Genomic DNA, 23,690 nt, shown 5'->3' on the forward strand with positions numbered 1-23,690 from the left:
TGACCTCACCCATTTCAGGAGGGCAATCTCACCTACATGAAATGGACAATTTCACCCATTTCTGATGGGCAATCTCACCTACGTGAGATGAATAACCTCACCCATTTCAGGAGGGCAATCTCACCTTTTTTAAATGGGGGCGGTCGGGTAGCCTAGTGGTTAAAGCGTTCGCTCTTCACGCCGAAGACCCGGGTTCGATTCCACCATGGGTACAATGTGTGTAGCCCATTTCCGGTGTCCCCCACCGTGATATTCCTGGAATATTGCTAAAGGCGGTGTAAAACCGTTCTCACTCACTCACTCTTGAAATGGACAATCTCACCCATTTCTGGTGGGCAATCTCACTTACTTGTGATGAATAACCTCACCCATTTCAGGAGGGCAATCTCACCTACTTGAAATGGACAATCTCACCCATTTCTGGTGGGCAATCTCACCAACTTGTGATGGACAATGTCACCCATTTCCGGTGGGCAATCTCACCTATTTGTGATGGACAGTCTCACCCATTTTTGATGGGCAATCTCACCTACTGGTAAGAAATCCATCTACAAGCAACAATGACAACAGAAGAAATGGTAATTTGCAAGTCAATGTTTATTTGCAACTAAGGCTATGTTGACCTAGACAGTGAGAGACTGCCTGCCATATGCAGCAGCATGGCAGGAAGCAGTGGCACCTGGGCCACAGATAGACCAGGCTCCTCCTCCAGCAAGGGGCCGTCACTCCACCTGGCTGACCTGCTGCATGCCCATTGTCACAGGGAAATAACAACAAAACAAAGCAAGTCTCCCCTTAGTCACATCCCCCTTCCTCAGACAAGTGTCAACCATCATATGGTTAGTCCATCAATGGCAGAGATCCTTTTAGGTGCAAGATCAATTTCCAAATTTAGGTAAGAATTATTAATCATATCAGTTTTCTCCTTGACAAAGGATCATTTTCTGTCAGAATATGCACATAAACAAATAGAAAATCATAAATATGACACAATGCATTTTCTACGAAAACCAGGCTATACAAGAAGGACTTTGAGAAGGGCTTCGTCAGTCATGCAAACATTGGGCAAGTCTGCAACATAATTTGTGGATGTCGAAGTGTATTTCGCATTAAATTTAACATGCTTGGCAGTGAAAGGCATTTGCTAAAACATTTAGTGTGTAGAATGTTCATCATAATTCGTAAAACACAAACGTAGCTTTAAAAAACCCAAAGCAGCCCTGATCTTGCACCTTGAAGGGAATGGCTTTGTGTTTTGAAACATGGTGAGAATGGGTACCCTTCAGACACCTCCATGGATGTGTCTGGTGTTCATTCTTGGGTTTAAATTTCACCTGTTGCACTATGGCTATGCACAAAGTCATGTAAAACATCTTCAGCTGGTCTACGACTACAGTCTTTATCAGAAGGAGGATGAACTGTGGGCATGATGTGCAAACTAAAACTAATCATCTTTCTGATGCATAGCACTCATTTGAAATAAAATCACAGTTTATTGGGAAAATAATCCTTTATGAAAAAAAAGAGTATTCTTATATTTGATAGTAGTGAAACTTAGATAATTCGCTCAGTGGGAAATATCATTCATGAATCAACTATAATTACAATCAAACACTAAAAATCAAATCCACCTACACCCCACCATACATACAAGTGAAACAGATACACCTACTGCAAATGGTCGACTTTTGTTTACAGAAACTTGTACCATGTGTCTCATGGGAAATCCTTAGATTCCATATAAATATAAGATACAAACATTACAGAAAAAACACTTCAAAATTGACAGAAATTATACATAACACTTGAAATGAAGACAAATGTTTTCTAGAATGTGATTTAGCTGCTACAGTTATTCAACCTTGAGACACGAAGAAATCCCGGGCTGCTGAGACAACCTGCTTGCTCCTACTCGTGAGTCCTACTTCTGTCCAACTTTTTTGATTCCACCTTATAATCAATCTCATCACAATCACATCCACCATCTCCATCAGAAATTAACCCCCACACAATGCACACAAATGACCAGGCAAGTAGAACTGAGGTGACAGTGACAGAAGCTATGACCACAAAGAGTGAGTGAGTTTGGTCTCAGTATTTCAGTTATATCACTGTATATACGCTTAATGTGGGATGATAGCCCAGATGGGTGCAGGTTTCAACAATAACCATTATGGTGAAACCCCTAAGTATGGGTACAGTGCTGATGTAGAAACATAATCAGTCAGAAATCAGGATTGAAACCAACGATCATCAGATCCTTGTCTACTTCAGGATGAAAGTATGCTCCGCAAGTTGCCTCACCTTAAACGGCAGTGCCCCCTTGACCACCATGAACAAGGGTAGACAATTATTGTGATATGCTTCCTCTACTTGCCGCAGCACAGAAATACATCCATTTTTCATCCAATCAAAGGGCAACAATTTTCTGCTTTGCGTCCAGAACCCACCTTAAGAAAATTCTCTGTCATATCCCACATGCTTGTCATGTCACATATATTCGTTTTTGTGTAACTATCATCCAAACAAGAGCAGGAATAAGTGTCTTCCTTCAATTATTTGCATTTTGGCTAAAGCCCAGGGTTCATCTTCATTGGTTACTGCCCCTGGAGCATCTCTTTTACTGGATATTGCCTTAGTGAATGCCAGCTGTGTCTCTTCTCCACTGGCCTAAGCCTGGTCCACCTTCACTGACTAACTCATGCCTGTTGTGCATCTGCGCGATTGGCTGAGGGCTTTGGTGCATTAATTCCATTGGTTAATGCCAGGTGTGCATGACCTCCACAGATCACTACATATGATCCAGAGGATAAACAATGGCCGTGTGCGAAATACGCACCAGTCGGAAAGCGCACGTTAAATCTCCAAAGTAAGTAAGTAAGTTACAATGGCCATGTTGGAGGCACACATCACCTTTGGAATCCTAAGAGACAGGAATATGCTTTCATTTCATTTGGGGTAAAAGTCATTTCAGTGATGTTTATGAGACCAAGCAACAATCATCACAAACATTGTCAAAATGATCACCTTCTTCAGTGAAGACATGATACCAATGAAGTAAAGATCACACTGGCAGCCAGTAAGTTTTCCATGGTATTGCAAGGTGAGAAGGAGTAGGAGAACTTCTGGAGCAATAAGCTGTGAGATGCTAGCCTGTAAGCTGTGCTACATTGATTCAGAAGATGAGTGACAATGTGATGAACTGTTCCAAGGACATTTGAGAGTTCAGATGAAGCTTCTTAATGTGTGATGAACGGTGACAAGGACCTTTGTTAGGTCAGATGAGTAAGTGAGAGTTTGTCGCTTTGAACAGTATTTCATAAAATATGGCAAGTCAGCTTTCGGAATTGCGAAAATCATACAGGTCTTCGATTTTCACCACTTCGGTGAAACCCACAAGCAAGGGTATGGTGCTGACAAACCTAGAAACATGATCAGGGTGAATCTAAACCAAAGACCTTAGGTTTCTGATATACCCAAAGGATGCAACACTACACAGTGAATTGCAGCACCTTCGACCACTAGACACCCCTCTATCTTAGTTCACGTGAAGCTTCCTGATTAGGATGTATTATGAACAGATCTTTGACCTTAGTTGAGGTCAGATGACCTTGTCTGTATGCGTAGTGAATATATTCTTAAAAAAAACACAACATTTTGACAATCATCTCTACATACGAGCATACCAATGTGATCTTACACTTCTGAATAGGTTCTGTGGTTAACAAAGTTCAGACAATCATATCCTGTACACAAACATTAACAACCTCAACATATATAAAGGTGTAGAGCGAACAGTGTTTATTTATTTCAATGTCATTTCTTTGGAAATAAAATAAAAATATAATAAAAAGTTTTTCTTAGAAAATTATCAATATCACTATTTGGATGCATAGAATACAAAATTTTATGGCGATTATTAGCAGTAGCCATGTTTGTTCACAACTGAGAATGAATGATCAATTATGAATGTGTAGATTTCTTACACAGGAGTCCTGCTAAACAAAGCATCAGATGATGGTCTGACCTCGCAGTTCAACTAGAGCCAAGTAGAATGATATAACAAACCAAGGACAGGGTCCACTGCCCAATTGTTTATAGACATCTGACCCAAGGGCCATATAATGACTACTAACTGGTGAATACAATGGGTTATACAATACCCTCTGACTGTTGAATACAACGGGTTATACAATACCCACTGACGGTCGGGTGACCCATAAGTTCCTACAATATTTCACCCATTTAGTGGCATGATCTTCCCCATTTATTTGTAGGTGACCTAACAGGACATGACATCTCAGTTTTCTCCAGCTGGTCACTCCAAGGATCACTGACAAGAAGTCCTAAGGATCACTCAATGCTCAGGGACTGGTGACCCCATGGACCACTGACCTGTGACCTCAAGGACAACTAAATCTCACAGATTGGTGAAATTCTACATATCAAATCTAGTTACAGATCTTGTCCATTCCTGAAAATTTGGATTATGCAGTACAAATTATGTCTTGCAAAAGTTATTTTGAGACAGTAAGGATGTACAAACTCTAACCAACACAAGTACCAACTGACAGGATAGTTGTGTCCAATAAATGAGAGACCCTCAACATTAAGGCTTTTAAAACCATGGATACATGACATTCACAGCTTTTAGAATTCAGACTGTCGACGAACATTAAGTTGTTTTGACGCCTTTTAGCTATGGACATACACAACTACCCTGAATATGTACTTTATAGGTTTTCACAACACAGTTTTGGGATGTTGACTTCAGGCCAAAATAACACGGCTGAAAAAGCTATGTCTGTTTAACATGGCTGTTCCATGCACACTCTTCTACAATCAAATTCACTTTTTCATTTTCCGTAAATCAAATCAATGTTTCCTCCCATGTGGGCTGGTTGTGGTACCTTTCAGCTCATGAAAAGGGCAAATACTGAGTCATTGATATTGCCACTTTATAAAAACTATGTTGAGAAACTTGCATGAAAAGTTAACTGACAACGTACAAAAAAAAGACAACAATTGCATAAAGTTATTTAACTTAACATAAATATATTAGAAGGTAAGTGTGATGAATGTTGTACTGCAAGAGCTGACGTGAGTTGTAGAGTAGGGCAGGTGAGCTTGAGCAGTCTTCAAATTAGCTTGACATGTAAGCTCCATACACTGTTGCAGTTGAACCAACCACCAGGAACCAATGTTCCAAATGCAAGCTCGAAACACTGCTGCAGTCAGATCCAATTCTCTGGACCCACTTGAACAAAGTTAATTCAGCTTAACTTTGTAACCATCTAACATAGACCTACTACAGTTTAACGCTTAGATTTCTTTGTGCAAGTGGCCCAGACAACTTGCCTACAAATACAAGCTCCAAACACTGCTACTGTGTGAACACACACTCTGATACACACTCCAAACACTCTAGCATTCAGAACAACCATCTGGAACACATGTCCCCAACACAAGCTCCAAACACTGAAGCATTCAGAACAACCCTCAAGGGCACATGCTCCCAGTACAAGCTCCAAACACTGAAGTATTCAGAACAACCTTCAAGAACACATGCTCCCAGTACAAGCTCCAAACACAACAGGACTCAGAAACAACCATCAGGAATACATGCTTCCAGTACAAGCTCCAAACACTGCAGTACCCAAAATACAAGCTCCAAACACTGCAGCAGCCAGAACTACCCACCGCCAGGAACATGTCATTACAAGCTCCTGCACTTTAAGTTGTTCTTGTAGGGTACAAACAATTCCCACACTACCCTGCTGACCCTTAGAGATCCCCGTATACCTGGAACCTAGCAGGATTGCAATCCAATCTCAACATAGGTGAGCAAATTTATCAAACTTAATAACTGAAAAAAAAAAATGAAAACCTTGACAAAAACCTTCGTAACAGAAAAGAACATAAAGAGATAGCCTTCAGTTATGACAAATGCTCTGGTTGACACTGACATCAGCATCAGTTTATATAATGTGCGATAACACTCACATGTAAGAAAGTTCCATCTTTACATGTATGCACAAATCTTAAGGTTGAACAACACATACAGAGCAGAATCCACTGCAGTTTCACCCCGATACTTTCACAGAGTCAAGAACAGAGTTAACTCTTGCGGTTTTAAATGCATCAGTTCGACGTCCTCCCCTAACATTGGTACAAGGAATATGTAAATTACACAACAGAATACCCAGTTTCAAACCCCATGTCCCCACCACTCCAGCACTGAGTACTTCTGTGTTATGTATATATAGAGAGATAGAGTATAACAATAGGTTATATTATGATACAGGTGTGGGCGTGTGTTAGCTTGGGTCGTCGTAATGGAAGGATTCACTAAGACCAGGCGTGCTGCAGCTGGCGATGTCATCCAGTGGGGGAAGGATTGGGGACTGGCTGGCTGGGGTGTTGTGCTTCTTGAGACTATCCAGGTACTCCTGCTGGGACTGAGCCATCACCTGTGCCAGGATGTCGTCCTCGTCCCACTCCGACAGCCCTGCATCACAGCAATACAGATGGAAGATCAGACCAGGTTGATACGACAAGCAAGACGCATGGGGTACCAGAGTTTCTTGGAATCACCAAAAGTTTATCATTGAGGAATACAAGATGCAGGGAGTACTGGAGCCAATTATGTTCCTTGGAATCACCACAGGTTTATCAGGGAGGAATACAAGAAGCATGGAGCATGATTTCTGTGTTCCTTGGAAGGATCACACGTTTACCATTGAGGAATACAAGACACATGGGGTACAGGGGACTTTTGAGTTCCTTGGAATCATCACAGGGTTATCAGGGAAGAATACAAGAGACATGGGGTACAGGGGACTTTTGTGTGCCTTGGAATCCCCACAGGGTTATCAGGGAGGAATACAAGCATGGGGTACAGGGGCAATTTATGTTCCTTGGAATCACCGTGAGTTTATCAGGGAGGAATACAAGCATGGGGTACAGGGGACTATTTTGTTCCTTGGAATCACCACAGGTTTATCAGGAAGGAATACAAGAAGCATGGAGCATGATTTTTGTGTTCCTTGGAAGGATCACACGTTTACCATTGAGGAATACAAGACACATGGGGTACAGGGGACTTTTGAGTTCCTTGGAATCATCACAGGGTTATCAGGGAAGAATACAAGAGACATGGGGTACAGGAGACTTTTGTGTGCCTTGGAATCCCCACAGGTTTATCAGGGAAGAATACAAGAGACATGGGGTACAGGGGCCATTTGCGTGCCTTGGAATCATCACAGGTTTATCAGGGAGGAATACAAGACACATGGGGTACAGGGGCCATTTGTGTGCCTTGGAATCCCCACAGGTTTATCAGGGAGGAATACAACAATCAAAGGGTACTGGGACATTTTGTGCTTTAGAATCAGGTTTATCATTGAAAAATGCAACCATGAGGTACTGGAACTATTGAGCTTCTAGAATGACCACAGGGGCTTATCAGTGAGAAATATAAAAGTCTTGGGGGACTATTGAGCTTCTAGAATCACCACAGGGGCTTATCAGTGAGAAATATAAAAGTCTTGGGGGACTATTGAGCTTCTAGAATCACCACAGGGGCTTATCAGTGAGAAATATAAAAGTCTTGGGGGACTATTGGGCTTCTAGAATCACCACAGGGGCTTATCAGTGAGAAATATAAAAGTCTTGGGGGACTATTGAGCTTCTAGAATCACCACAGGGGCTTATCAGTGAGAAATATAAAAGTCTTGGGGGACTATTGGGCTTCTAGAATCACCACAGGGGCTTATCAGTGAGAAATATAAAAGTCTTGGGGGACTATTGAGCTTCTAGAATCACCACAGGGGCTTATCAGTGAGAAATATATAAGTCTTGGGGGACTATTGGGCTTCTAAAATGACCATACAGGTTATCGATGAAGTGTTTCATTCTATTTAACCCCTGGAAGCACCACATAGATCTATCATGAAGGTATTCCTTCATGACTTCTGGTCTGTGAAGCCAAGGCAAATAGCAAGAAGATATATGGATGAGCTATTGCTTACAGGCAGACAGAGAGCTCACCTAGCATGGAAGGGGGGATTTGATTCATGATGGAAGTAGTTTCCTCAAAGCTTCCTCCGACTGCGCCAGGCACCTCAATGTCTGCTATGTTAGGCAAGAGGGACTGCTCCACCTTTGGAGACTGGGAACAGCCTGTGAGAGAAAGAGGAAGAAACAAAGTCAGTCTCTCAATGTGTCTCCAGCAAACAGAAGTAGCTAGACTGATCTTGGTTTAAATTTGAGCTAATTCCCTAAAAAAAACGTCTAACTTTTGTTGAAACTGATTTGTCTGAGGATAAAAACAACTGATTTGTCCATAATTTCATTGATTAACAACATTCATGTTTTTTTCTTTATCATAAGGATATTCACAGAAGGGAAACAACTCTGCCTATTGCATTGTTTATACCATCTCAAGGCCCTTCTTATATAGCACAATACAATCAGTGAGTGAGTTGGGTTCAACACCTTTTTGAACAGTATTTCACTTATATTACAGCGATGTATTTTGGTGAAACCTACAGATGTGGTGCCGACATTCTTACAATGTACTGATAGATATTAAAAGAAGGAATTCTTGCCATAACAAATTGCTGCCCAAACTTTATGACGTGACAGTCATCTCTGTCAATGATAGAGTCTGATCCAGAAAATCCAGTGATTAACATCACATCAACACATTTGGAATAGGATCGCACGCATCAACCAAATGAAAAACAGGGAACACAACATCCTGATCCCGCTTTTCTCATCTTACAACAAGCGAGCATTTCTGAAGGCTAATTCTAACTTGGACACCACGGGTTTGATAACGGCTGAGTAGTCTTGTTTAGAAAAGACTTCGTAAATGTCTCCAATAGGGGAGATAACTACACACACCTGCAGTAGGCATGTTGGGACTGGCCATGTGAGGCAGGCTGTTGTCCACCCCATCCAGCCTCTGGGGACTGTTCTGGGTGGAGTTCTGTCCACTACGGACTCGTGGAGACCGTCCACCCCCACGTGTCTCAGGGGAGCCAGCCGACTCATAAAGGCTGTGGCTGTACTCGCTGGAGGAGCTGCATGTGGCACTGGCTGAACGGGCCTGCAACAGATGTTAGCGTCACATCACCTTATCATTCACAATAGAAACCAAAAAATAACAACAACAACAAGAAAACAGCCGAACTAGGCTGGAATTCCTGGGCTCGATCGTAGCGCCACCAGTGCCAATTACGGGTTATATCCTTTCTATGCCTCTCCTATTGACCAATCAGATTCCACCTCTCGTATCACTTACATTTGTTTCAAACAAAACGGTGGCGCCCAGTCAAGACGATCTGATCGATAATCAAGATCTATATTGTGATAAAACGGGTCTTATATCGCGAAGTGCATCACATCACGTGAGCACCTTGATTAAAAACATGAAAAGATTTAGAAAATATCTGTGACAGTTAGCGGTGCACATGCCTTACAAATCCTGCAGTCGACCAAACTCTGCATGACAGTTTATGAACCGGATTTCGATTTCGGTGCGAGATTTTGATTGGACTATGCATAGACTCGTTAGTCCAGCCAAAATGTAACTCCATAATACCAGCCTAGTTCGGCAAGGGTGGAAACTGGACTTTTATAGTCAGTTAACTCACTTGCCTCAGGAAGATGGTGTGAAACTGAAAGGCTAAGTCTTTGTATCAAATCTACATTTATATCAACTTGTTCCTAAACCTTGTCTTTATCTTATTTTTAGGCTTCATATATATCAATTCTCTCTCAAATAAACTGCCACAGCAGGTAGGACCCCCGCCCCACCCTCCTGTATGTCACTGTGGGGTATGTACCTCTCCCTGTCTGTTTCTCCTGTCCCCTGAACCACTGCAGAAAGGATCCCCCCTGCCCCCTGTGTGTCACTGTGGGGTATGTCACCTCTCCCTGTCTGTTTCTCCTGTCCCCTGAACCACTGCAGAAAGGATCCCCCCCGCCCCCTGTATGTCACTGTGGGGTATGTCACCTCTCCCTGTCTGTTTCTCCTGTCCCCTGAACCACTGCAGAAAGGATCCCCCCCGCCCCCTGTATGTCACTGTGGGGTATGTCACCTCTCCCTGTCTGTTTCCCCTTTCCCCTGTGCCACTGCAGAAAGGATCCCCCCCGCCCCCTGTATGTCACTGTGGGGTATGTCACCTCTCCCTGTCTGTTTCCCCTTTCCCCTGTGCCACTGCAGAAAGGATCCCCCCCGCCCCCTGTATGTCACTGTGGGGTATGTCACCTCTCCCTGCCTGTTTCCCCTTTCCCCTGTGCCACTGCAGAAAGGATCCCCCCCCCGCCCCCTGTATGTCACTGTGGGGTATGTACCTCTCCCTGCCTGTTTCCCCTTTCCCCTGTGCCACTGCAGAAAGGATCCCCCCCACCGCCTGTATGTCACTGTGGTTGTGACCAGGGGTCCGGAAAATTTAAAATCCCAATCGGACATTTACATTTATGCCACGCCCCCTTCAAACAGCGTGTTTTAGTACGACTTTTTACACACAAATTACAAGTTGTTACGTATTCATAATATGATGAATTATGAATTGTTTCAATTTAAATTGTTTAATTCACCGGACAATTAATAACAAATAATATCATTTTAGATATATATGGAAAGCATACGTTTGTTTCTGTTATAATAACGATCTGTCAACGTAGTGAACGGTCTAATTAATATTCATGAGTCTGCTCAAGTGTACGCGTTGTAACATTTGGATCGAGACTATTATCCCATATTTGGTTATCACGTGACCTCACGGGAAAAGTTTTTTTTTAAGCTAAAGATTATTTAAAAACAAGACAGATAATATAATCATAAATCCTAAACTATCGTTGATAGCAATAGTTATTTGAATACTTTTTCATCTGTACTTAATTATTGACCATAAACAAATTTGATATCGATCGTCACAGAAAGCAAAATGGCGGTCAATCAAGATTCAATATACGACTAGCTACTGAAAACAATAAAATCTGCAAATCCTCGTTGTATGTCAACCAAGTGAAAGTCGTTAGCCACGACTTACAAAATGATCATTCAGACTTTGAGGGTTTGGCAGATCCGCTCGACTGATCTGCATCGGTCGACTGGCTGTCGTCACGCTTTCGCTTCTTGACTGAGGTTACGTATCGTAGCATTGTGAGGATAATGAGGTACATCGATGATGCAAGGTATTTGTGTACAGTTGTAAACACATTTAACTCAAATTAACAAGATGTTCTCAGTAATAAATCCTCGATTAATCAGTGTCAACTCAGTTTATTGCCTATTACAGTGATTGACCGATTGGACTATCATTCTAGGTACGATGTATTTACAGCAATCAAAACAAACAAAGCTTGTCAGTGTAGATAATCTTCATTGTGTTACAACTGCAGACAGAAATTGCTCAGTCCTAACTGTTGATCATGTCCGGTCAAATTTAAGAATGTCCGGACAATACTTTTTAAAATGTCCGGTAAGCAATATTTTAGACCGTACATTTGAGATTCCCAATCGGACATGTCCGGCGCATATGACGGTTTCCGGACCCCTGGTTGTGACTCACCCCTCCCTGCCTGTTTCCCCTTTCCCCTGTGCCACTGCAGAAAGGATCCCCCCCGCCCCTGTATGTCACTGTGATTGTGACTCACTCACCCCTCCCTGCCTGTTAGCCTGTTTTTCCTGTTCCTTGAGCCACTGAAGATATGACTCCCGCGCCACCTGTTCCTCAATGGTCTCCTGTGTCAGCTCCCAGTCTGTTTCACGAATCTTATCCTCCAGCATTGTCTTCTCTATATGGGTGTTCTCAGACATCTTCACTGCATCTTTCATCTGGTTCTTGTCAGCAAGCTAGAAAAAAGACGTAACAATCAAGTCTCTATAAGATAAACCAGAGAACCTTTCAGATTTGTGACTAATTGCTAAAATCTCCCTTGTTCATTGAACAATAATATTGAGGGTCATCAATACACATACTTAACTCATACTTTTTAAACAAAGACCAAATCCAAAACATTAATTGCAGACACAAAGCTTGAGTACGTCCAACCCACCCTACAATACTCACCCTAACACCCCCACCCTACAATACTCACCCTAACAGTCCCACCCTACAATACTCACCCTCACAGTCCCACCCTACAATACTCACCCCAACAGTTCCACCCTACAATACTCACCCCAACAGTTCCACCCTACAATACTCACCCTTACAGTCCCACCCTACAAAACTCACCCCAACAGCCCCATCCTTCACTACCCAACCCAACAGCCCCATCCTTCACTACCCAACCCAACAGCCCTATCCTTCACTACTCACCCCAACCTTCACTACTCACCCCACCCTTCACTACTCACCCTGACAGTCCCACCCTTCACTACTCACCCTGACAGTCCCACCCTACAATATTCACCCCACCCTTCACTACTCACTCCTGGTTGCAGTCCTGGCAGCCCCAAGCCAACACCAATTGTAGCTTTGTATGGATCAACGACCGAGTTGTAGTGAACACCACCATGGTAGCTGATCTTGATTGGCTCATTGTCTGTCTTGTAGGCACTGTGAAACGTGTTGATTGGTTCTGCAAACATGAAACATCAAGCATACCCCTTCAAGTATCACATAGTCTGATCTTTAATTGCATGAGAATCCGTGAAGATCCTGGTTAGAATAGGTCTTCAGCAAACCATGCTTGTTGTAAAAGGTGACTATGCTTGTCGTAAGAGGCGACTAACGGGATTGTGTGGTCAGGCTCGCTGACTTGGTTGATGCATGTCTTCGTAATTGTGTAGATCAGTGCTCATTATGTCAATAACTGGATTGTCTGGTCCAAACTAAAATTATTTACAGTAAGCCATCATAGAGTGGGAATATTGCTGAGTGCGGCGTTAAACATCAAACAAACAAATAATAGTGTGAGAGTGAGTGAATTAGATTTCACGCTGCTTTTAGCAATATTCCAGTAACATCAGAACACCAGAAATGGGCTTGACATGCTGTACCTATGTCGGGAACAACCACTATTGAGTGAATTAGTAGGTTTGGTTTAACTTCTTTTTTTGTTGTTTGTTTGTTGTTGTAACGTCGCACTCAGCAATATTCCTGCTATATGATGGAGGTCTGTAAATAATCAAGTCTGGACCAGACAATCCAGTGATTGACATCATGAGCATCGATCCACGCAATTGGGATACGATGACATGCATCAACCAAGTCAGCGAGTCTGACCCCACAATCACGTTAGTCGCCTCTTACGATAAGCATTGTCACCTTTTACAGCAAGCATGGGTTGCTGAAGGTCTATTCTACTCCGGATCTTCACAGGTCGTTTGGTTCAACTCTGAAGTTTGAACAGTATCACAGTTATATCACAGTTCTATTACAGCATGTAAGCATCATGTGGGAAGAATGCCTGAAGTGAAGTAGGCCTTAAACGTTTATCAATTTGGTTAAACCCACGAGCTTGAATATGACACTGACAAACATAAAAACATCAGGGCAAACCAGGATTCAAACCCACAAGCATAGGTTTCTGCCACACAGAAAGGGATGCAACTCTGCAACAACCACTAAAACACAAGTTAGATGCTTTAACTCCTTACCAATACTGTACTGGTAGACCTCTATTGGTCGGTTGAACAGTTCACACATGGCCTGCATTTCAAGGTGGTTGCCATGGCAACTTTCTATCCTCTTTCTGTTCAAGTATGTTGTAAAGTCTTCAGTAACATACTGAGAAAAGAACTCAGCATTTTTTTTCTGAAATGTAATCATTCATCATGTTCATGTCAGAATACATTCGCCATTTATTTCATTGGATTTTCAAAAACAATCTGATATTAATGAGACCTTTCACTCCAAAACCATACCTCTCTGCATGAGGATCTCCACAGGTTGCAAACTGTATACATCCTTTATTATTCTATAGTGTTTCACTTATCACATAATCTACAGTGTTTGATTCAACATATAATCTATACAGTGTTTGACTCACCATATAATCTATAGTGTTTCACTTATATAATTTACAGTGTTTGATTCAACATATACTCAGTAGTGTTTGATTCACCACATAGTCTATAGTATGTGACTCATCATGGAACCTACACAGTTTATGACTTCCCAAATAATCTTGTGTTGGACTCCCCATATAATCTACATTGTTTGACTCACCATATAATTTATAGTGTTTGACTCCCCATAAAATCTATAGTGTCTGACTCACCATATAATCTAGTGTTTGACTCACCATATAATCTATACAGCATTTGACTCACCCAATAATCTGTTTGACTCACCATATAATCTGTACAGTGTTTGTCTCACTAGATAATCTAATGTTTGACTCACCATATAATCTATACAGCATTTGACTCACCCAATAATCTAATGTTTGACTCACCATATAATCTATACAGTGTTTGTCTCACTAGATAATCTAATGTTTGACTCACCATATAATCTATACAGTGTTCCTCTCACTAGATAATCTAATGTTTGACTCACCATATAATCTATACAGTGTTCCTCTCACTAGATAATCTAATGTTTGACTCACCATATAATCTATACAGTGTTTGTCTCACTAGATAATCTAATGTTTGACTCACCATATAATCTATACAGTGTTTGTCTCACTAGATAATCTAATGTTTGACTCACCATATAATCTATACAGTGTTTGCGTAGACAAGAATGCATCTCCTGGTCTCCATACACCTGGTCCGCTGAAACACAACAAATACCTTCTGAATTAGATTTCCATGTGCACGAAGTAATCAAGTCCAAACACACAAATGTAATGATAGAACCAAGAATACAGACAAATGTCTCAATAATATCACTAATCTTTCTCATATTATCACCCTGCATGAGTGAGTGAATGTCAGTAATAATCATGATAATATTCTCCTATTATACAGCCAACATGATTTGTTTGTTTGTTTGTTTCTTTGTTATTTAATGTCGCACTCGGAAATATTACAACTATATGACGGTGGCCAAAAAATAATCAAGTTTGGGCCTGACAATCCTGTGATGAATAATGATAGCAACAATTCATGCCATCCGGTAACGCTGACATGAAACCAAACAAGTCACTGAGGTTAACTGCCCAATTTATTTGATCACCTCTTACAACCAACATAGGTTGCTGGACAGGTATTTTTCTTGGATTCCAATCTAAGTGGCAAACCATGAAAAAGTCATCATTTTATCAAAATTGGGACTTCTGTGAAAAGTTCTTTTTCAGATTAGGAGGTATTTTAAATTGCTTAAATTGCTCAATGTGATAGTGCAAAACTGAGCACTGAAGCCTTCTCGGTCCTCTTTAATGGTCCTCTTATCAGTGAAATACAAGACACCCCAACAAAGCCATAATATTGGGAATCACTGGGAATTAGTATTGATATTGGCCGATGACTTGGGGGCACATATTGTTCTCTGAGATGGTCCAGGTAAATCCCTGCTACGACCTATTGTAACCCGGAATCCCATGCCAGGAGCCAGGCACACAGTGGTTGACAGTATGAGCAAAATACTGTCAGGGTACAGCCGATAACACATTGTGACGAGCTGCTCATCATTTCAGTTGTCTCTCGCAGCTCACACTGGGTGCTGGGGGCCTAGACTTGGTCGGGTGACAATGTGGAGCAGCATGAGAACATAGCTATGATTACCCTGTAAGTTTGTTTGTTGTTTAACGCCGCACTCAGCAATATTCCAGCTATATGACGGCGGTCTGTAAATAATCGAGTCTGGACCAGACAATCCAGTGATAAACATCATGAGCATCAATCGACACACTTGGGATTGATGACATGCATCAACCAAGTCAGCGAGCCTGACCACCCGATCCCGTTGTTTATGTAACAACTAGGATGGGTTGCTGAAGACCTGTTCTTCCCCGGATCTTGACGACAGTGTGTGATCTCCTGCATGCATGGGAGTGAACTTGACACTCCATACTGTCACATGTGGGGCTTTCAGAACAGTACATAATATATGACGGATCAGTAAAGCTCCTAACAAACAGCATAAATAAAAAACCTATTAAGATCCCACTTAGAACTGGTCTTCGTCAAACCAGGCATGCTGTAAGAGGCGACTAATGGGATCGGGTGGTCAGGCTCGCTGACTTTGTTTATGCATGTCAACATATCCCATTTGTGTAGACGGATGCTCATGATGTCAATGACTGGAGTGTCTGGTCCATATTCAATCATTTACAGATCACCATCGTGTAGCCGTAATTTTGCTGAGTGTGGCATTAAACAACAAACATACGAAGCATGAATAACAAACCAAAGGTCCACACCGATGTACAGGAATATATAAAGTTTCTTACCGACTGCCCTGAATAAACAAGCACCATCCTCCTTCATCTTCTTTATAAGAAAACCTTTCTTTTCTTTCATAGCATTTTCAAACCATCTCTCCAGCTGAAACAGTAGATAGACAGTTCAGCATGTAATTGTTTCTCCTGAATTTTACCTATCAGTGTGTGTTGCATGGATCAACAGATCAAGGTAAATGTATCATATTAATTCAAATTGTTACAATAATTTGTGTTTCTTAATTTCTCAAATGTTAGTCCTAAATATGACGGGCAATTCCACCTACAAAAAAGAAATTATAATAAAAAAATAAAAAAACGATATACAGTGATACCAGTGCATATTCTACCAGTTGACAATAAAACATACCTACTAAAATGAGTACAATGATAACTACAAGCTTAACCTATACCAATGGTAACATTATCATGGCAAATTAACTGCTTTTCTTAAATAAAAAGGTTGTCATGGTTATGAATTCAAAACAGAGTCGCAAAACAGTCATGTATCATCAGGATCATTGCACTTCCAAAATAATACAGAGAGCTGGCTGTGACAAACAGTTACAGTATCGCCAGACTTGTCAGAGGCCTGTGTTATGCTGACATACAATCGTTTAGAGTTCTTGCACATTCGGTTTACCAGCTTCTGGGAAAGGTTACAAAAACAGTTTGTCACATAATCTGAAGCAGCTAGCTGTTGCTGTTACGATGCCAATTGCTATGCCTTGAAAACAGTGGAATACATTTATCATTACCATAGGAAGCTTTTAGTGAAAAAGATGCTGCAACTTTCTAATGACGAACTTAGTTTATTATTTCTTAAATGACAAACACACTGGTGTCATCACTGGTGAGAAGATGCATGCCAAGTTTCAGCTTCATCAATACCGCTGTATCTTTCAAAGGTGATGATCAGAGGTACAGATAAGCAGCATATTTGCGTAAAATCTTAAAATGTTTACTAATTTTGAGAAAAACCCAATAGAGTGATGAACAGATGAGTGAAAAAATATTGGTTACCCAATGAAAAATGTTTAAAACCAATTAAAATAGAAACCCTAGAGTAAAAACTCAACTGCTCAAAAAGTTATCTGGAGCTCTGGATGATGGATGTCACAACAGACAGACATGCATTGACATCAGCTCATTTGGGCTTCTAGCCAACAACAGCAAAACACTGTCTCAGGTGTTGCTTGGTGTTCTTTCCAAATCTAATCAACTTACACAACATTCCATGAAACGAGGAATTTCCCATCTGAAGACTAGTTGATAACAGTGAGTCACTTATAGTCAGAGAGAGTGAGTTTGGTTTTACGCCACTTTTAGCAATATTCCAGCAATATCAAAACGGGGACACCAGAACTTGGCTTCATACATTGTACCCATGTCGGGAATCGAACCCGGGTCTTCGGCGTGACAAGCGAACACTTTAACCACTAGGCTACCCGACTGCCCCTACACTTATAATCAGTACAAGGCATGTATTACTATGGATCAGAGTTACACACGGCCACTAGTCTATCAGCCTTAAAATCTTGAAGGACGGCTGTTTTTTCAAAAAATCTGGTTATGTTACATAAACATATAGCATACACCATATCTATACCAATTGAATATTTCACAAGATATGAACAATTTTGTTTGTTTCACAGACTTTATCACTCTAAATGCCAAGATGCTGAAGGCCAAAAAACTGAGTTGAAGATTTATTTGGACCCGTTGAGGTCAGTCAGGAAGTAAGATCCCCATCCCCAAAAGAAGAATTTCTAAAATTCATTTTGAAATTATAATAAACCTACTTGTGTCATTCTGACAACAATGTTCAAGTGAAAGTTAAAACACAAGTTACAAGTAGATGTTAAAAGTAATCATTCTTTCCACATGTCCTGTCAAAATCTGTATGTTATTTTTTTTCCCTATTTTCAAAAACATTCAACAAGGGATATCACCGGCCTCACCTAATGACGAATGAGCATTCAGTCCAAGCAATCTGAGCTAAGGTATTTCTGAGTTACCTGTAGTTTCATTGTTTCCTATCAGCAATTACTGTCTCATGTTATACTACGGTGTATATATATACATGATTTCAAAGATTCATTGATGAATGTTCTTTAAATTTGCAGTCAGCAACTATCCAACTATATAAAGGACTCATGGATGTCTATGAATAATTGAGCGTTGATCACACAAACCAGTGGCCAGACAAGCAATTTGAAGACAGTATTTTTCTGCAAAAATGCAGCAATGCTGGCAAAATGTACAGCGGACTTTGTTGGATTAAGATTATGTTGTAATAAAATTTTAACAAAATTCTAGGGATGTGTATTGCCTGCAATTTTATATTGTTTAAAATGCAACAACTAGGTGTATATTGTTAATACAATATCATTGCCAATAGTATACTGCTATGTTTTCTTTCACTTTCAAACTGCCCTTTATTCTTTAAAAGACCAAAATAACATGATACATTGTCATTTCCACTATTGTCACTGTTAGAGGCTCGGCTGCCCCAAGTAACGCTTAATCAAGGGAGGTAACACAGTATGTGCGTTCAATTATCAAAAGTTGAGTGATCTGACTCAATCAAGATTACCACATGTCTGGCAACCATGGTTGATTAGATTCAACCTGAGTTAACCTGTGTTAATCAAGGATAACTTATGGCAGTACCCGATTTAAAACTCATAAAATAACCCTTAGATGCAATATATATTACAATACAATTGTCTGCCAGGAGAAGGAGAAACAACAGCCATGTGTATTGCTATAGCACACAACTATGGGAGGTTAACAAGTGCTGCATTGCTTGACAAAGCTGTCATTGTACCTTTCCTGTATAATGCAAGCATAACAACATGAAAGGTCAAAATGACGAGTAGAACATCAAACAGAGATGCAAGATCATCATGAACTTGCATTATTGATTCTAAAGTTAGATCAGCAATCAAAAGTTTAAACCATTACGCATATCAGAATAAATATATACTATCAATACAGTGATCCCTCGCTTCAGAACTGCCGTTGGAGTCCAAATAATTGTAGAGCGCTATAGACGATCAGTGGTTTAACTGAGATGGAGTCGTAGGGGGTAGATAATCAACACAACGGTACATGCTCTGCCTACCTAACACGATCTATGCCACACGTTTCAGAGATTGAAAAAAAATATGAATAGTAGTTGTTTACGAGTCATAGTGTAAAAATAGATTTAAAAGAGTGTTATGCACAGTAAAAAAACACATATCCATTCACCAAATTCAGGTGAACCAACAGGCATAACAAACTTGGTCAATAAATATATGAAATTTAAAATGAAACATCACTTGACATACTTACCATCTAAATTGTATTTCCTGCACTCCAAAGCATTTTATATATGCAGAGATTAAGATTACCGTGTGTAGTTAGTTTCTCGTAAACTAAGCCAGAAATAGCTATCTGCTATACACACAATTTCTCCCAATCTACTGGTGATACAGTAAAAAACTAGCCAATGACACAACTTCAAAGCATTTTGATGCATATGGTTGGAAGAAATTGTGTCTGAAATTATAATTTTATCAGGAATAATATATTCCAATATCATGTTATTTTAGTTGCAGCTTTTACTATATATATTTAAAATTATAAGAAACATAAATGTACCACTTAAGTTCAGTTGATTGCCATTGCAGGATATTTTTTACATTATCGGCTTGGCCGGATAACCGGCCTACAGTGTCTGGGGATTCGATGCTTCTTGGCCGGATAACTGGCCTACGGTGTTGAAAGAGTTAATAATTTGAACAGTCATCGTTGGGACTTCCCACATTACATAGTCAAAATGCCATAAATATAACTGTTAACAAGTCATGGCATTTATGATATATGTATCCATCCCTAGTCAACAAGTTCATTTCAAGGCGTCAGTAGCGGTATTCTGACTGTGGTTGCTGTAAATGACGACGAGTTGCATGATCTACGGATCACTTCACACACAATATTTTAATGCAATTTTTAATAACATTAATAAACTAACATAAAAACTAATTCCAAACATAAGTCCAGACACACAATGAACATGTCTTTATAACAATAATAATAGGATGAAATTGTGTACTTCAGATAAAAAAAACTTCACAAATATTTCCGGTGTAAAGCGCTCTTGGTGATCAACTGGTGATGTTTTTTGGCGATGGAGAAAGAACATTGTGTTAGTGTAAAACTTGAGCTCATTAAAAAAGTTTGTAAATTTGTGAAGCCATGTGTTACCGCTTGCTATTACCGAGTTACTGCTGTATCAAAGAGTGCAATCGCGAGAGCACATTGTACCTAGTTGATTAATTTTCTTGATTGAATCAATAAATGGAACTAGTTGGCCATAACGATGACAACACTTGGGGGCTGCTATCACACCCCAGGCCGGTCCAGGGGTTCAGTAGGTGTGGATAACTTGGACAATCAGTTAATGTGTAAACATTAGGAAAACATGTTTAACGTGGGTTATACCTTGGTCAACACAAGTTCACCTGGGTCATCCAGGATTTTCAAACCAAACACAAGTTGTGACTATTTATAAGTGCATACAAGAACTATTACTCTGAGATTAGCTATAACAGGATGATTATAATACACATTCATCCAAGGAAATACATTTTTTTCAGTCTGTGCCAAATACTCTTTTACTTGCCCCGACTCATATTTTGGCATTATTTTCAGTAGCCTTCATGGTTTAAGATCAGTTTGTTTTCTAGGACATTTGACTGATGGTCATCCAGAATGTCCACAAGATTTTTTTCAATTTTGTTAATAATATACATGTGAGTGAGTTAGAATTTTGCATCGCATCAGCATTATTTCAGCCATATAGCAACTAATGATATACAAGAATGACAAGGGATCGGTATTGGAGGTTTCAAGTGTTTCACAATATTTTACTATGCACAAGGCTGTATTATGATACATATCACAATATATTGTATAATTCTAAATTTTGAATTCTGAGACAATTTGAAATACCAGAGTATGAATTGAAGTTTATAAATGGAACAGAACAAAACACTGGTACAACATAATATTTACTCATAGTCATTCAATAAACATGCATGGATTTACGCTCCGGGTATTTGGCAAGTGTATAACAATGAACACACGATAAAAATCGTTATTTGAAATCACCCAAATACCGAGCATTAAAACATGATATTGTGATACATATCATTGAAAGAATGAAGTTCAATTTAACGAAATAGTGATAATAGCGTGCACCCTAAGCATGCTAAGAATGATCGAACCAAATTTTAAAGTTAGAAGACTCAGGCTTGGGAAATATTGGCTTAAATCGCAGACTGTGATCATGGTTATTAACATAATTTTTCAATATACCAAGCCCTCTAATTCCTATTGCAATAAGTATTGTGGAAGGTTTGTTATCACGACTGATCAGTAATACCATGCAGTCTGACAAAATACTTTTCATATCAAGTGCTTATCACAGTGCTGGCAAAATAACCCAGATCCTGTTTTCATTAAATGAAATGTATCTATGCATGCGAGTCATATCAACATTAGCGTCATGACAACTGCCACAGCTGGGAAATGGTGATTTCTATTGTATCCTTGCCATACAGTAAAACCTACATTGACCAAAGGTATTAACGTTTGAAATATCCCATTTAAATCTCATTGACATTGATTTGAATACATACCATAACTCTTACTTTGAACAATGTTGAAGTCTGGAGATTCTATGTTCATCAACTTACAAAAGTTATAACATTTAATTGAACCTGATGTGCAGTGAGGTAAATCATTCCGGTATCTTGCAATATGGCTACAAATAACATGTAACAGTGAACTCATATATTCATTGGTTGTCACCATTACCATACATGTTATTTCATCATGATTCACATATTGATCGACATCGACCACAGCTAAACGGCTTAACTTGTATATGTAGTAAACCCTTAGAACTTTCATATATGCATGTTATCGTTATTATTAGGCATACATCATGTTCACTGTACCATACCATATGATAACCCAAGCATTATAATTGTTGAATAGATTCTATGCTGATGTTTGTTTACTTTACAATTTCGGTCAAATACATCACTATTTTCATCTTATTACCAAAAAAATAATTGTACTCTTGCCCGGCTTGTAAACAACTCATAAGACACGAAAAAAATTAAAATATTTTAACATCTTCCTGATCAACAGCATTTTTTAAACATAAGGCTACCTCCTTGATGTCCTCCGGCAAAGTGGGTGGACTGTGTTCATCTTCACTATTGTACGGGTCCTCACATTCCTGGGAGGGTCCTTCAGTTGGACTGTGTGGGGACAGAGGGGGTACATTCGCGGAATGACCCCTGTGCTTCCTGACAGTCCTGTGTGGCGACGACCGATGACGCCGTTTATTATGCGACGATGTCAACGACGAACTTTCATGGTTCTCGAATGTCCCACCACCAGGATCGTGAGTTGGAACTTTTTCTTCCCTTGACGTTGAAGGAAGCCATCTTGTAGGTGAAGTTCTTCCTCTAGCACCTTTCTCGTGTCTTGTTTCACTGGCGTTAGCGTGATGGTAGTGAGAATGTGAATGGTTGTGGCTGTGAGAATGGTTGTGTGTTGCTGTATGCGAATGGTCGGTTGTTTCCGTATCAGACTTATCTTTTGACTGTTTCTTCTTTGGCAGAATAGTCATCTTATCGCTTGAAAAACACCAAAGACGTTTCTCTGATAAAAGCAGTGCCTGCCTGGTCTATGTGTAAAGTTGGCATTTACCGATATCCTTCAAATATTGTACATTTGTGAAACATAAACGACAACTCCTCACCTAAAATGGCGTCCACACGTGACGTCATTTATTTTCATGAAAACTGCCATCTGGCGAGAAAGCAGAGTGTGCAACACGAACGTTGAGGGTTCGTATCCCGCCCTGAACCATTTTTCATTTTTTTAAAACAATTTCACTTTTTGCCTATTTTCAAACGTATAGTATAATGTTTCTGCTATAAAATATTAACTTTGGATGTTACATAACAATTTTCGTGGTTCTAAATGCAAATCAAAAATATATTATCGATCGCTGAAAACGAAATCGGTATATGGCCTCTGCTGAAAATTACAGGCATCATTCATGGCATGATTCTGTAATCCTTGAAAAATTACATTGTAAATGCAAATGATTGACAGATATAACTATATCCGGACCATCAGTAATTGAAATCAGATCTCAAAATCAAACACACAAAGAAAGTCCTTCAGCATTTTTACTTTTCACAGAGATCAAGACATTTAAATATTGTTAAGACTATGATATACTTCTTTTGAGTTTAATCTTTAAT

At 40.0% G+C, this 23,690-nt stretch overlaps 1 protein-coding gene across 1 annotated transcript; it reads right to left on the reverse strand.

Annotated features, from left to right (window-relative positions):
* Positions 1 to 591: 591 nt before the first annotated feature.
* On the reverse strand, positions 592 to 23,192 carry LOC139444696 (OTU domain-containing protein 5-B-like). The gene is made up of 9 exons (XM_071225624.1): positions 22,583 to 23,192; positions 16,366 to 16,459; positions 14,682 to 14,746; positions 13,622 to 13,778; positions 12,452 to 12,600; positions 11,675 to 11,869; positions 8,908 to 9,112; positions 8,050 to 8,181; positions 592 to 6,508 (listed from the first exon to the last, which is right to left on the reverse strand). The coding sequence occupies exons 1-9, from the start codon at positions 23,045 to 23,047 to the stop codon at positions 6,318 to 6,320; spliced, it is 1,653 nt and encodes a 550-aa protein (XP_071081725.1). The 5' UTR covers positions 23,048 to 23,192; the 3' UTR covers positions 592 to 6,317.
* Positions 23,193 to 23,690: the final 498 nt, after the last annotated feature.

The sequence above is a fragment of the Haliotis cracherodii genome, unplaced genomic scaffold (assembly GCF_022045235.1).
Source record: "Haliotis cracherodii isolate W230 unplaced genomic scaffold, xgHalCrac1.p SCAF_6, whole genome shotgun sequence".
Classification (NCBI taxonomy): Eukaryota; Metazoa; Mollusca; class Gastropoda; order Lepetellida; family Haliotidae; genus Haliotis; species Haliotis cracherodii.

What these genes read in the sequence shown, in the direction of transcription:
- LOC139444696 (XM_071225624.1), bottom strand. Translation starts at nt 23,047, where the DNA reads ATGACTATTCTGCCAAAGAAGAAACAGTCAAAAGATAAGTCTGATACG. An exon ending in TGCCAGGACTGCAACCAGGA is followed by an intron (nt 11,870 to 12,451) that starts GTGAGTAGTGAA and finishes TCTTTTTTCTAG; the next exon opens with CTTGCTGACAAGAACCAGAT. An exon ending in AGGCTAACAGGCAGGGAGGG is followed by an intron (nt 9,113 to 11,674) that starts GTGAGTGAGTCA and finishes CATCTGTTGCAG; the next exon opens with GCCCGTTCAGCCAGTGCCAC.